Here is a 12,943-nt window from a genome sequence, read left to right on the forward strand (position 1 = left end):
GGGTTAACATCTTGGCACTTTGGTTCTTGCTGTGCACATGGTAAGAGAGAGGAAGATAAGGGAATATGCTGACAACCATTTAATCATTTGCTCTGAGACAGGATCTTTGGCGTTTGTCTGGGGTAGGCAGTTTCAGATCTTTGGTGAAAAAAAACACACTTCCTGAGCTGGGCTGTTCAAGATAAAACCTGATCCATTTTCACAGATGGCAATGTGACTAACTCTTGCTGCTAGCGCGGGGGGCATTAGCAATACTTCCCACCACACTCCCTTCCCATCTCTCATTAGGCTCCTGAGCCCACAGGGTCACTCTGAAACTCTCCCATAAACAGGGAGGACTTTAATCCCTCCTTTATCTAGACAGGCCCAATTAAGGAGCATGACGGACAGAGATGATCCTATATTGGAGATCGTTATCAGCCACGTGGGTGAAGGACCTGCTTTCAGTTATATTCATTTGTGTCGCCTCTCTTTTTCTTGACGAATTCAAAACAGCACAAATTTTTGCTTTGAATCACCACTAAAAAAATGAAATTAAAATTTCAGGGACGGTAATAGAATTGAAACTTACTCTTCTGTGAGCTCCTGGGTATAGAGTAAAGCCCTTTGAGGACATGAAAATGTGACTACAGACACCAATGCACTTTACTGACAAAGGACAAATGCTCACTTTGGCATTAGGTACAGTCATAGTAATTCTGTGATAACAGCAGTGTGGGGCATAATGCAGAAATAGTGTAATAAGAATTGTAGATGTACTCATGGCTTTATTAAAGTACATATTTTCCTCATCCTGAATAAAACTAAATATGGTTGCATGGTAGTCAAAATTTAAAATCATAGAATCATAGAATGGTTTGGGTTGGAAGGGACCTTAAAGATCATCTAGTTCTAACCCTCCTGCCACGGGCAGGGACTCCTTCCACTAGATCAGGTTGCTCAAAGTCCCATCCAATCTGGCCTTGAACACTGCCAGGGAGGGGGCATCCACAACTTCTCTGGGCAACCTGTTCCAGAGCATCACCACCCCCACAGTAAAGAATTTCTTCCTTATATCTAATCTAAATCTATCCTCTTTCAGTTTAAAACCATTACCCCTTGTCCTACAACTACATGCCCTTGTAAAAAGTCCCTCTCCCGCTCTCCTGCAGGCCCCCTCCAGATACTGGAAGGCTGGTATAAGGTCTCCCTGGAGCCTTCTATTCTCCAGGCTGAAAAGCCCCAACTCTCTCAGCCTGTCTTCATAGGAGAGGTGCTCCAGCCCTCTCATCTTCGTGGCCCTCCTCTGGACTTGCTCCAATAGCTCCAAAACAGCTATTGACTCTTATGTAATTATGTATCTATTGATGACAGAAGAAGGTAAAAACTCTTATGAGGACTTTGCAATCTCCTCAAAATGTGCAAGTGTTCAAAGCCTTGGAAGTCCAGTACTGACAAGACACTTGAAAACTAGATTGTAAAGTAATCATGCAAACTGGAATCTGCTTTTAAGGTCACTGAAAAAACTCCAGTTCTGCTCCTGGGTTACCATAGAGAGCACAGTAAAAACCAAGAGCCACTACAATATTGAAACTTTAGACATTTTGCTAAGAGAGCAGAAAAGTCAAAAAGCAAGAGGAGACTAAACCGAACACTTTTTGTGAGGTTACACACACCTGAAGCAACTGATTTTTACTTCCCATACTGAACTGCTGCTTCCTTATGTCAGATAAAAATGAGGCCATTGCAACACGACAAACACCAACACAATTTTGTAGGCACAGCAAAAGCGCTGTCATATTCTGAGAAGCGCAGTTTCCAATGGATCTCCTCATTTCCCAGGTTTTGAACCAAAATAGATTCTATAGGGCAAAGATTAAGGAAGCACAATAGAAATTAGGGAAGTTGGAAAATCATCTAATGTATTTCTCAGCCCCAAGGAAAGAGGACTACAGATTTAAACCATTTCTGGCAGATATTACTATACATGCCCAAGGACTGAGATTCCCTGGTATTCCTTGGCAATCTATTCCACTGCTATCTATATCTTTCAATGAGATATCCTCCCCTCATTTACCTTGCTGTAATTTAAGCCCATTCTTTTTGCCCTTTCAGCTGCCCTGAAAGATCAGTCTATCCCTTCCCACTGCAGCTATCTCTTTAAATATTCTCAGTTCTTATGCATTCCCCCTTCTGCCTACTCTACACCAAAAAAACTTAGTTCTTTCTGTCTGCCCTCATTAGTTATGTTTTCCAGAATTCTGTTCACTTTTTTTATTCTCTTTTGGGCTCTCTGAAACCAACAAAATGTACAATAGAAACAAAAAATTAGGAATGTATGAATCTCTGATAAAAGTGTATTTAACTAATTCTGTTTAAAACACCACCATTCTAACATCTCAGCTTCTATATAGTCGTTTCACTGGAAGATAAGCAAGCTTTTTACAAGGGAGGCAAGACATACACTCATTGTTACAGGCAGGGAAACTGAGGCACAGCTAAATGACTCACTCAGGGCCATCAGGGACATCTACCCCAGACAGGAATGGAAACCTGTCAAGTTGCTTACTCAGCTGCTCTGACACCCCATGTCACAACACATGACCTGAAGCCAGTATGCCAGAACAGTTACGGCAGTTGAGATTTTAACTAAAGTACATGTTATAATTTTATAATTTATTTTTTATTTTTATAATTTATTTCTATCTTTCTAAGTGTCAGAGTCCATCCATTGATCCCTCTGTGGCATTAGACCTAGATTTTGGGATTACACTCCACTGCTGCACCTGCTTATCAATACCTTACTGATCAATTTGAGGCTAAACATTCATTTCACAGACCATCCCACTCCTCTTCTAAGTTTTCTGCTGTGTAATCCTTCTCCTAAGTTTTGTTTCTGATAGCAGGCCAAGTTCTATAGGTCTTCTCAAGTTAAACTATAAAATTATTACTTTTGCATTTTTCCCATGTCACAGCATGACTGATATTTTTATCCTTATGAATAGCCCCTTAAATAATCCACAAAAACTGTACCTGATGATCTTAATCCCTCACTTGTATTTAACCTCCTCTAAGCAAAGCTTAATAAGTTCCAATTGCTTTCTAAGCTTACAGCTCACTAATGAAGTTGGATTAATGTCAGGTTTTATGATATTTCTACTGTAACTTCAGTAAAGCTTAAGCTGCCAGAGAGATTATGGATACCAAATGAATCCACAGCCAAAGTGACCAATACCTTTTAAGAACACAAAATAAAAACTGCAGAAGCAGCAGCGTTTCCCACCTTGTCTGCCTTGCTCTATTAAAAAGAACAGATGAAAAGACTCTGTTTTGCAGCATAACCTATGCTTTTACATCAACATAAAAAGAAACGTGAACCTTGAGGGTCTCCAGGCAAGTACTGCCAAATGACAGGTTGCTGTAAAGGTAAATGTCACATTTTCTTTTCAGTCGAGTATCAACAGCAGATTATCTATGATCTCTTTCACTGCTGAACAGCAAACATTTGTCCATTGAACCTGGGTGTTTCCAGTGTACCTTGTTTAACTACTCATCATTCAGGCAGATAGGGAAATGTCTTTTCCATTTATTCAAATTTTTTAGATTTCAAAACTTTTCCAGTTGAAGCAAGAAAGAAAAAGTCCTCAGGGGCACGCTCTTGAGATATAAGACTCAGGTTCAGGTCTCTGCTCTGATTTCCATCAGAGACCTGGTTCTGAGTCTCCTACTTGCCAAACCAGTACCTCCTGAGAAAGGAGCACACACAGCAACTGTAATAGAGGAGACCAAAGGAGCCACTTTGGCTGCTTTTACCAAACCAATGGCACTAGCCACTTTGCTGCAGAAGTAGTTAGCCAGGGGCATATATGACTTTGTGGAAGCCTATCTTGGAGTTTGGCGTAGGGCTTTTGACCCATCTACTTGTTCAGTACCAGCACAGGTAGTAACGGTACGCTTCAATTAGCTGAATGCACAGATGAGCTTGCAGTTGGCTTTCTCTGTCCTCACAGCATACTGGCAAGGACCTTCTGGCTCATGGGACTTACTCTTGCTGTGTCACCTGCACTTTCAGTAACTAAACTTTTATCAAGAGGAATTAGCAAAGACTAATGGTGTGTGGGTCTTAATGTTCCAGTGACCAGATAACAGCCCACAGCAGCTCTAAGTTAGAGCAGTTTTTGCTGATTTACTTTATGTGGAGGATGGCAGCTGCATGGCCCAGGATCACATATGGTCCAGGATCACAGGGACGCAAAGGCCATCAACCAACAGGGCCATGGGTGAGAGTCCGGTCCTAAGAACATTTCTGGCTACACAATTTGATGGAAATGGAAAACACCTATTAAAGTGACATGGAGCTGGAAACTGCTACTGCACAGCTACTGCATTTTTTTCTCTAAGTAAAAAAACCCTGCGCTTTTTACTTAGAGAAAAAACAACATCAAAGAAGTTAGAAACTCTTTCTATATATAAACCATCCTTTTTGCAGTGGAAAGTCTGTAGCAGCAAAACTACCCGTCTGATATAGAATTAGCTGAGCACTACAAGCTGCTCCAAAATTTTCATATGCTCCAGAAAAAACTCCAGAGTTTTTTTTCCAGTAAAGCATCTGGAGCTCCCAAAATATTTTGCACTCTAGTGGTTAGGAAAAGACATTTAGCAAATGAAATCTCTCATTCATATGTTTAAAGAAAACAGTCAGAATGTGTTACATTACTCAATACTTAAGTGTCACTACAGACCAAGGTGATGTAAAGTTTAAACTGATTGCTCTTTACAGTGTATGATTATCTTCTGTACATATAGCTTGCTGAGGAATGTTTCTATTATTTGAATCATAAAAGCATTTAAAAATAATACGCAAACTACAGTTATTTTACAGCTTTGAACTGGAGTGAAGGGTTTCTGAATACATAATCTACAGGCACAAACAGTACTGTGGAAAATGGAAGAACTACATGATTACTCGCAGTATTCCAACAACCAGAAGAAATTCAAAAGAGAGGTAGGTATTAACAAGGCAAAATCAAAGAAAGAGTAAAATGAAAGAATTCAAAGTGAAAGAAAAAAAAATAACAATAACAGCAAAATGATATAAAACAACAAAAAGAAAATTCAGCAGTAGCAGAAAATATGACCCAACCTATCAAATCACAACTAATAATGCATCACTTTCATCAAAATGTTATATTGTACATAATTCAGTCACACGTAAGCATAATCCGTTGTCATCACAACTTTGGCTCCTAGACCATTTATTTAAGCAAGAAGATAGTTTGCTGACTTACCTGCTTGCTGCATGCATATAATGTATGTGGTAAACAAGCAAAGACAGTGCTGCAGCTTCCATTTCCAGTGACAGCACCACATTTCACTCACATGAGACATCCTGTGGGAAAAAAAGCAAGCAAGAATTCAGGGAGCTTTACAAGCCAAGAAAATGAGAAAACACTGTTGTTAATCAAACTAGTAACTAGCAGTAACTAAAGTAGCACTTGAAAATTATGGATGGCCCTAGTGTTGCTTAAACAGAGACAGAAGTCTCTACACTTGCTAAAAAGGGTCAGAAATGATGTTGTCTGGTTCTTTGCAGACAACAAAGCGGAAGACTGGTCAGTGCTGGGCTTCTATGCATATAGGTGTGGGTGGTATTTCAGTAAAAGAAACAAGCAGCCCATACGGTGGCAGTCTGAAAGAGTTAAGGCGTAGAGTTTTTTTGGAGATTGCGAAGTTTTATTTTACATAATTTACATATACAAATACATTTATGCTGTTTAAATATATATATATAATACATACATCTTTGTTTTTAACTATATAAAGATGGTAGATGCGAATTTGCCTCTGCCTTTAACCAGTCTTTCCATATTTTTCAGTGCTAATATTTTGATAGTTATAACATTTTCTGCTGACAACTTCAGTGAAAATCCTGAAACTTTCCTTGCCAAAATCTAGGGGCTCATCTGCCCTGACAGTGAAGTCAGGGACATCTTTATTGTTTAATAAAACAAATGCAACTATACAAAAATCTTTATCAGTTACAGCTTGAAGTTAAAGTTTCCTTTGACTTGAAGCGTACAGGACATCTAATGGCTAAACCAAAATGTTTCCTCCATAGTGGGCAGAAGAGAAAGCAAGAAAAATTCTTAATAAATTTGGTCAGACTTTTAACCATGTATCCCAAATGAATGGTGCTCCATTACATTCCCGACTCATTTTATTCAACAAGTTAGCAACAAGCAAAAGCAAGCATCAAGTAATGAAACACAACACACATTATTTTGACCAACTCCTTCCGCTCCTATTTGGCGATGATAACTGGCTTTTGTTCAGTAAGATATTATCTACTTGTACTGGGAGAAAATCTCTAACAGAATCCCCAGAATATTTCACAAGTCTATTCCCAGCAACAGTATGTGAAGAAGAACCACAAATGAATAGTCATGAACAAACATCAATGAACACAAACGTCTTCCAGGTTAGTGCATATTAAATACAGAAAAAAGAAAGGTATTTGGAATGGCTATCGGTACGTTTTATCAGGACAGAAACGTGAAAGAGGTAGGTGAAAGAAAGTACAGAGTTCATACTCAGTGGCAAGAAAAAATAATTTTTTTAAACTTAGGAAAATAATCTTCCTTCTGCTCCACAGACATTGGTGTGAACCCGCCAGTGAAACCTGGGAGCAAATGTAAATCCTTTACCAGTATCAGCTTCTGTTTCTTCCCAAAGTGGAGTTCTGTAACGTAGACAAGCCAAACTTAATGCAGCAAGTTAAACCATTGTAAAGGAACAACTAATGTTTCAGCTTTAAAAGTAGTAGTTCATGAAACCACTCCTGTGGGCTAGATGCCAGTGGGCCCAGGTAAATGGCACTTCAACAGGCTGCTGCAATCAGTTAGGCATCCCTTCAGTGCAGTGTTACATAGCACAAGTATCTGATTACAAAAGAAGCCCAGTTCTTTATGGGTAGTTGTATCAAATGAGAAATTTGAAGCTGATTTATTTTTCCGAGATATTGAAAAGTCAAACTTAACAAGTGTTGAAGAGAAGCACAGAAAATGCTGGGCTCTGAAATACAAGAATCTCTTTGATGAAGCCAGACACACAAAATAACCAGATTATCAAACAATAGAATTATTGTCCTTCAACTTAATGACCCAAAAATCCCTATTAAAATCTCAGACAACAGAATGCTGAGGTTTCGGAACAGTTACTGTTCAATGTATATAATTTATAAATCCACAATACCCTTAATATTAATTTAGAAAATGGACTTTGAACAGAAGTCCTTGTAAGACATAAAAACAGTTATATGCACATGCAAACACATACAGCATGCATATACACTCACAAAGTGGTGAAATGGAAATGTTGAGGATAACAGCATGACATACCAGAGACACAGAAGAATATTGCTGTTTCTACAGAAGAAAGAGTTTGCAGCTACTGATGAGATACATGTCAGCCTGATGCATAATCTACCAATGCAAACCTGTGGAAGTGGTTGCATTACTGTTTTTTGCTTCTTGGTTTGTTTTGAGCAAGCACAGTTAAAGTTATCAGACTAGGAGAGAGTTGCAAACAATTATTTATTACTTCAGAAGAAATCTGTGTTGGTTTTCATTGTATTGATACATATTCTGTGTGTTACAGCAGTCATCACTTTTGATGTCTCTGTGAGCTCAGCTGAAGTTTTCGCTCATTGAATAGCTGGAGAATCCAAGACACAACGTTTGAGATACTCAAAGAAAAATAACATGAAGTTTCTACTGCCTAAGCCTGGAGTGAACCTACACAGTCACATTGCCTTTAGTGCCTTTCTTAAAGAATCTGAGATTCTGCGTTAGTCTGAGAGCGCTATTTAATTTCACATAACAAGTTGTCAGGGATGGAAGTCAGCTAACACGTTGCCAACAAAAAGGCTTCTTCCATAACAAAATCCATCCCTGATATTTTTACAATGTGACATCCCAATTGGCAGACAATTATGAAAAGGAGCCAGAGCAATGGGTAAATACTTTCCAGGCATTAAAAATAACCAACTCAGTTGCAGATATTATTCATCTGTTAATACCTACTATGTTTATATTTATTTTAAGGTTTCATTTTCTTGATTATGTTCATTAACATCTAGAATTGAATCCAAATGGCATATGAATAATTCAACAGAAAAATCAGCTAACAGTTCTGGGCTAGTTTATAGCTTATCAAGGCATGATATGGTCCCCTGCTACAACAGCACTGACTTGATAGCCCAAGAGACACCTTTGGTCTTGTGTTCCTATTTTAAATAGTATTAAAAGGATGCGTTGTGTCATTTAATATGCATCAGTAGCACAGAGAATGGGTATCAGCACAGCAATGTACTAAAACACACCAAGAGTTTAAATAAGCAAAGCAGTCCATAACAAAGATCTCAGGACATATACAGATTATTTCAGTCTTTAACCCTGGATACTGTAAAATTGCTGAACACTCTTCACCTTGGGTTTTCTTCCCTATTTTGTTTCAATTTAAATGAAAAAGCCCTGTTCTGTCCCCAGCTGGTAACACACCAGCAGCTCTGAACAAATCATTGCAGATTGTCAGACACAGAACCAAAACAACATTTTACCCAATATATTTGGGGTCTATTAGGACACCTATGGTAGGGGTACATCCATTACAGTTGGATATAGTCTCACAACAGCAATGCCTCTTAATGTTTTTTTTTTTTAAAAAAAAAAAAAGTAGAAAAATTAGAAAGCAATCTTTTATGGAGTCTGATAGAAGAACTAGTATTTTTTTCTATGGACTTGCATTACTCCATTGTAGACACTGTGTGACATGCCCAGCTATGCACTCTAGCTACCAATTCAATACAGTCCAGTCCGCAGCTACTTTCATTTCCTATAACATAGGGAGACAATGAGCTTATTCACAATTCATTCCAGAAGAGCAAAATAGACATGTAATTTATCTAAACCATAAATGGATGTTAACTTGACACAGTTCAAGATGAAATTAGTGGGAGTCTTGCTACATCTATCTAACTACTAAACCTTTTAGTCTACATGCCAGCAGCTGGCTAATACAATATCACCAGCTTTTAGTGAGTATTCAGCTCTGCAAGAAAATACACACACAATGTGAATAATCCTGGAGCATTTCATTTGTATACTGTATGGTCTCAAAACATGCAATACATATTTGAATACACCATCTTCCTTGTTCAAAGCTTCAGCGAAGTTCCCTGGAGTAGGATGTGAATTCTGCCTCAGGCAGACTGACATGACTTTCTTTGGTCTTTGACATGTCTAAAGCTATTAAGGAAAAATGTTGCCGACACTTGAAAATTAAAAGAAAGATAACATCAATTTCACAATTTTTTTCTCATATAGGTTGTAAACAAAAAGATTTTAAGCTTAATCACTCTCAAGTGGAACTACAACAAGTGAAAGGTGAGTACAACTCACAGTTTAGTTCCCGTAAGTTAAGAGGAGTCGATTTTAACCGAAACCCTTGCTTTAAACTGTAGTACATGAATGTCTTGAAAGATTAATTACACAATGCCACTTAAAACTTTCATTTTGTTAAGCATTACTTGTTTCTAATTATTCCTACAGTCAGCCTTGAAAACACCCTCACACTCATCGAAAGAGATGAAAAAAATAAGACACTGACTTTTAATTTAAACAGTGCCAGCTGTATCAGATCCGTCTTAGTCCCCTGGCTTTCCTTTCAAAATGAACTTTTCCCGGCTGCAGGTAACTAATCTGCTGGATGTTTGCAACTCTGTAGCACTGCAACACCAGATCTTTAGGAAATCCTTCGCATTTCTGCCTGAACTTCACCGTGCACTGTTAGAAAACCCTACCCTTTTCCCCTTGCACTGATTCCCTTAGGTCCAGCCACAGGTCCCCTCTCTGTGGACGCACCGGCCAAACGCCTAATTCCAAACCTTAGTACCTTGCCTTACCTTCGGCGAGAGCCTGCCAGTAACGGCAAAGCATCGGGGAAGACGCCCAGACGCCACGGCAGTGGCCCGCCTGGGGCCAGGCGGCGTACGGACGGGAGCGAAGGAGGGAGGGCGGGAGAGCCACCGACCCGCCCGCGGCGTTCCCGACGGCTCCTCGCCCCCCGACGGCGGCGGAGCCCCGCGCTGCCTCCTCTCTGCCGTGCGCTGCAGGGAGGAGCGGTGGGGCTGAGAAGGTTTTATGGAGCCCGCCCGGCCCTCCCTCTCCCTTTTTCCCTACTTGTTCTGGCACCGCACCTGGAGGGCTGGGAATGGTGCCTGTGGTGGACGGAGCTCCTCGACGTGAGTGGGCACGGCCCCGAGCCGAGGCCGGGTCGGGCGGGTGCCGGGGCACCGGCGTTCACAGCGGGCGGCGAGCGGGGCCGAGGGTTTCGCTACTTGCCTCCAAGCACTGGGGAACTCACTAGAGCAGTCCTAAGGACGGGATTACAGTGCTCTGAGAAAGGCAGCGGCCGCCCGGGACCCTACAGGGCGGCCGCCGCGGAGCCCAGGCGGAGCAGAGCCCTGCCCGCCCTGCCCTCTGAGCTCCCGACGTGAAACTCCCTCGTTTCCCCATTCCTTCAGCCCTACCTATCTCCACGGCTCAAACTTGACATTACTCATCACCTACTACGGGGCGGGGGGGGTAAAGCCCTGCCTATCTGGCCGGCGTTTCTTGCCCTACGAAGGAGCCCGTGGGGCTTATCCGCGCCCCCCGAAGGCCGCGGGCGGCAAGCCGCAGCCCTCGCCCCAGAGTCCGGAGAAGAGACTTACATGGTGACATTACGGGGCGGCTCTCCTCCGGGTCTCAGCAACCATCCTCCCGCGCTGCCGCTCGCTCTGCCTCTGGCCCGCTCCCTCGCGGGCTCCTCGCAAAGGTCATCGCTGCTCGCCCACCTCTCTTCCACGCCCGCCCCCGCATACGCCGCCCGCGGCGGCCGGGACCGCGCCGATCCGCTCCTCCTCCGCCGCGATGCGCCCCCCCGCCCCGCGCCGGGAGCTGCCTCTCTCGGGACAAGTCGGGGAAACTGCGGTGCCGAGGGAAGCCTCCCCCGGGGAGGGCAGGGGCCGCCGCGCCCGCCGATCCCCCCGCCCGCCGCGCCGGGGGCTGAGGTGACGGCTCCGGTGCGGGCCTGCGGGGTGGCCCGGTCCCACCCGCCGCGCGGGGGGCAGGACGGGACCCGCCGAGCCGTCGCCGCGGCCACCGGGGGGCCCCGCGCTCCCCTCCGCGGACCCGCTCCTCGGGACCAGTGCGCCACTCTGGGGAGAGGGGTGGTTACCGGGAACCCGCCGCCTGCAACCCCCGGTAGGGGTGCTCCCCGGGCGGCACCGCACGCCACCTCTCACGCTGTCACGGTCACACAGCGCCCCAGCCCACTGGTTAGGGGCTAGCCCAGGGGTACACAATCCCCAAGCACATTTACACCCCCCAGGAGATGGTAGCCACAGGCCCAAAGACACCCATGAAGGACACAGGCCACCTCTGAGGAGATCCCATACCAGGGACGCTACCCTTAGTGGTCACAACATCCTGAGCACGCAGCACCTCACAACATCCCAGTGGCAGCAGGTCCCTGGGGGCAAACGCACGCTGCACGCCCACCACACTGTACACAGCAGAGGTGAGCACACGCAGGCCTGCCGGCACGCCTCCGCGAAACAAACCACCCCACTGTTCCCTAAAGTTGCTGACACAGACCCCAAGGCACTTAAAGTGCGCCACTTCTCTCTGATGCACACAATGCGCTACACTTGGGACAGAAGATAGGTAGGTGGAGGTGACGCATCTCTGACCCATTTTCTGAAGCATACAAGGTTGTATGCGGCTTGCACGTACAGTCCTGGCCCACACCTCACTTCCTGGGTAGCATTTTTGGAGGATGGTAGTTTGCACCATTTGCTGAGTTGCTTTGTTCAATTAAGATCTGTAGAACGTGGTACAGCACTACAGCTAGGTAGGAAAACATTGAAATGATAGAAAGGGAAACACAGCAAAACACAAGGTCACAAAAGAAGTTCAAAATTTTCACAGTACTGCTTGGATCTGAGCTGGCAGGATTAGGAAGGATGGAGGAAGAGAAGACTTGGCATAGTGAATCATTCAGTGAAGTTATCAGCATGCAATGGCAGTTAAAAGCAGAGTTTGTATTTAAAAAAATAAAGAAAACATCACTAAATTTTTCATGAACTTTATACTGAACATTAATGTTCACTCATTCTGGTCAATTTTTATTATCTGTCTTTAAAACCAATAAGCTGTAGGCTTGCTTTCATTGTAATTTGCTGGCCCTGAACACAGGTGTAGGAACCGCTGTGGCCGGGTTAGCCAAATCTACATGGCCAGCTGCGACTCGAAGACAGTACAAACGACTTAGTACATGGTCGGCCTTTTCTCCACGTTAGGAGCTCTGTATTTTGCGTGGGTATTGCACTGCTTTCCACCCTGTTTCTGGGTCTGCTGTCACATGGGGGCATCCCCCAGGGGACTTGGGAGGCACACAGAGGGGTACGTGCCGGCTTTCCTCCAAGACTTATAGTCAACTGCCCTATTGCTTTCTGTAGCAATCTGCTCTATTTCTGGATAAAGTCTGTGTAGATCAAGTTTATATTGCATTTGCAATGAGTCCAATGTATCAATGCACATAAGACTTACTCTGCTACGCAAAGTCAGTTTGGGCTGGGGCAATAAACCTACAAGTTCTCGCAGCCTGGGTTTATTGTACACACGCTGATTGTATTTACCTCATATGCACAGCAAAGTTTGTGCATCTAGAATGCATTGAACTTGCTGTACGTGTGCAGATCAATTGAAGATTAAGCTCGATATCTCCTGGGCATATTGTACCCACTGTGTATGTGATGTAGACAGCAAGTCAAGAGCATCTGGAAGAAGTCAATCCGCTGCTCATGCAGAGATTAGTGATACGTGTGTAGTGCGTATCTGCCGGCTCTGCTGGAAACTTACAT

The 12,943-nt window shown here is 43.4% G+C and overlaps 1 protein-coding gene across 1 annotated transcript in view; it reads right to left on the reverse strand.

Moving 5' to 3' along the window:
- The window catches only part of ADGRG6 (adhesion G protein-coupled receptor G6), a 115,705-nt gene extending 105,686 nt beyond the window's left edge, over nucleotides 1-10,019 (reverse strand). The window contains 2 exon segments of the mRNA XM_068404566.1: nucleotides 5,268-5,368; nucleotides 9,941-10,019. Of these exon segments, the coding sequence (XP_068260667.1) occupies nucleotides 5,268-5,367 (100 nt within the window). The 5' untranslated portion in view covers nucleotide 5,368; nucleotides 9,941-10,019.
- Between the last annotated feature and the right edge of the window lie 2,924 nt (nucleotides 10,020-12,943).

The sequence above is a fragment of the Nyctibius grandis genome, chromosome 1 (assembly GCF_013368605.1).
Source record: "Nyctibius grandis isolate bNycGra1 chromosome 1, bNycGra1.pri, whole genome shotgun sequence".
NCBI lineage: Eukaryota > Metazoa > Chordata > Aves > Nyctibiiformes > Nyctibiidae > Nyctibius > Nyctibius grandis.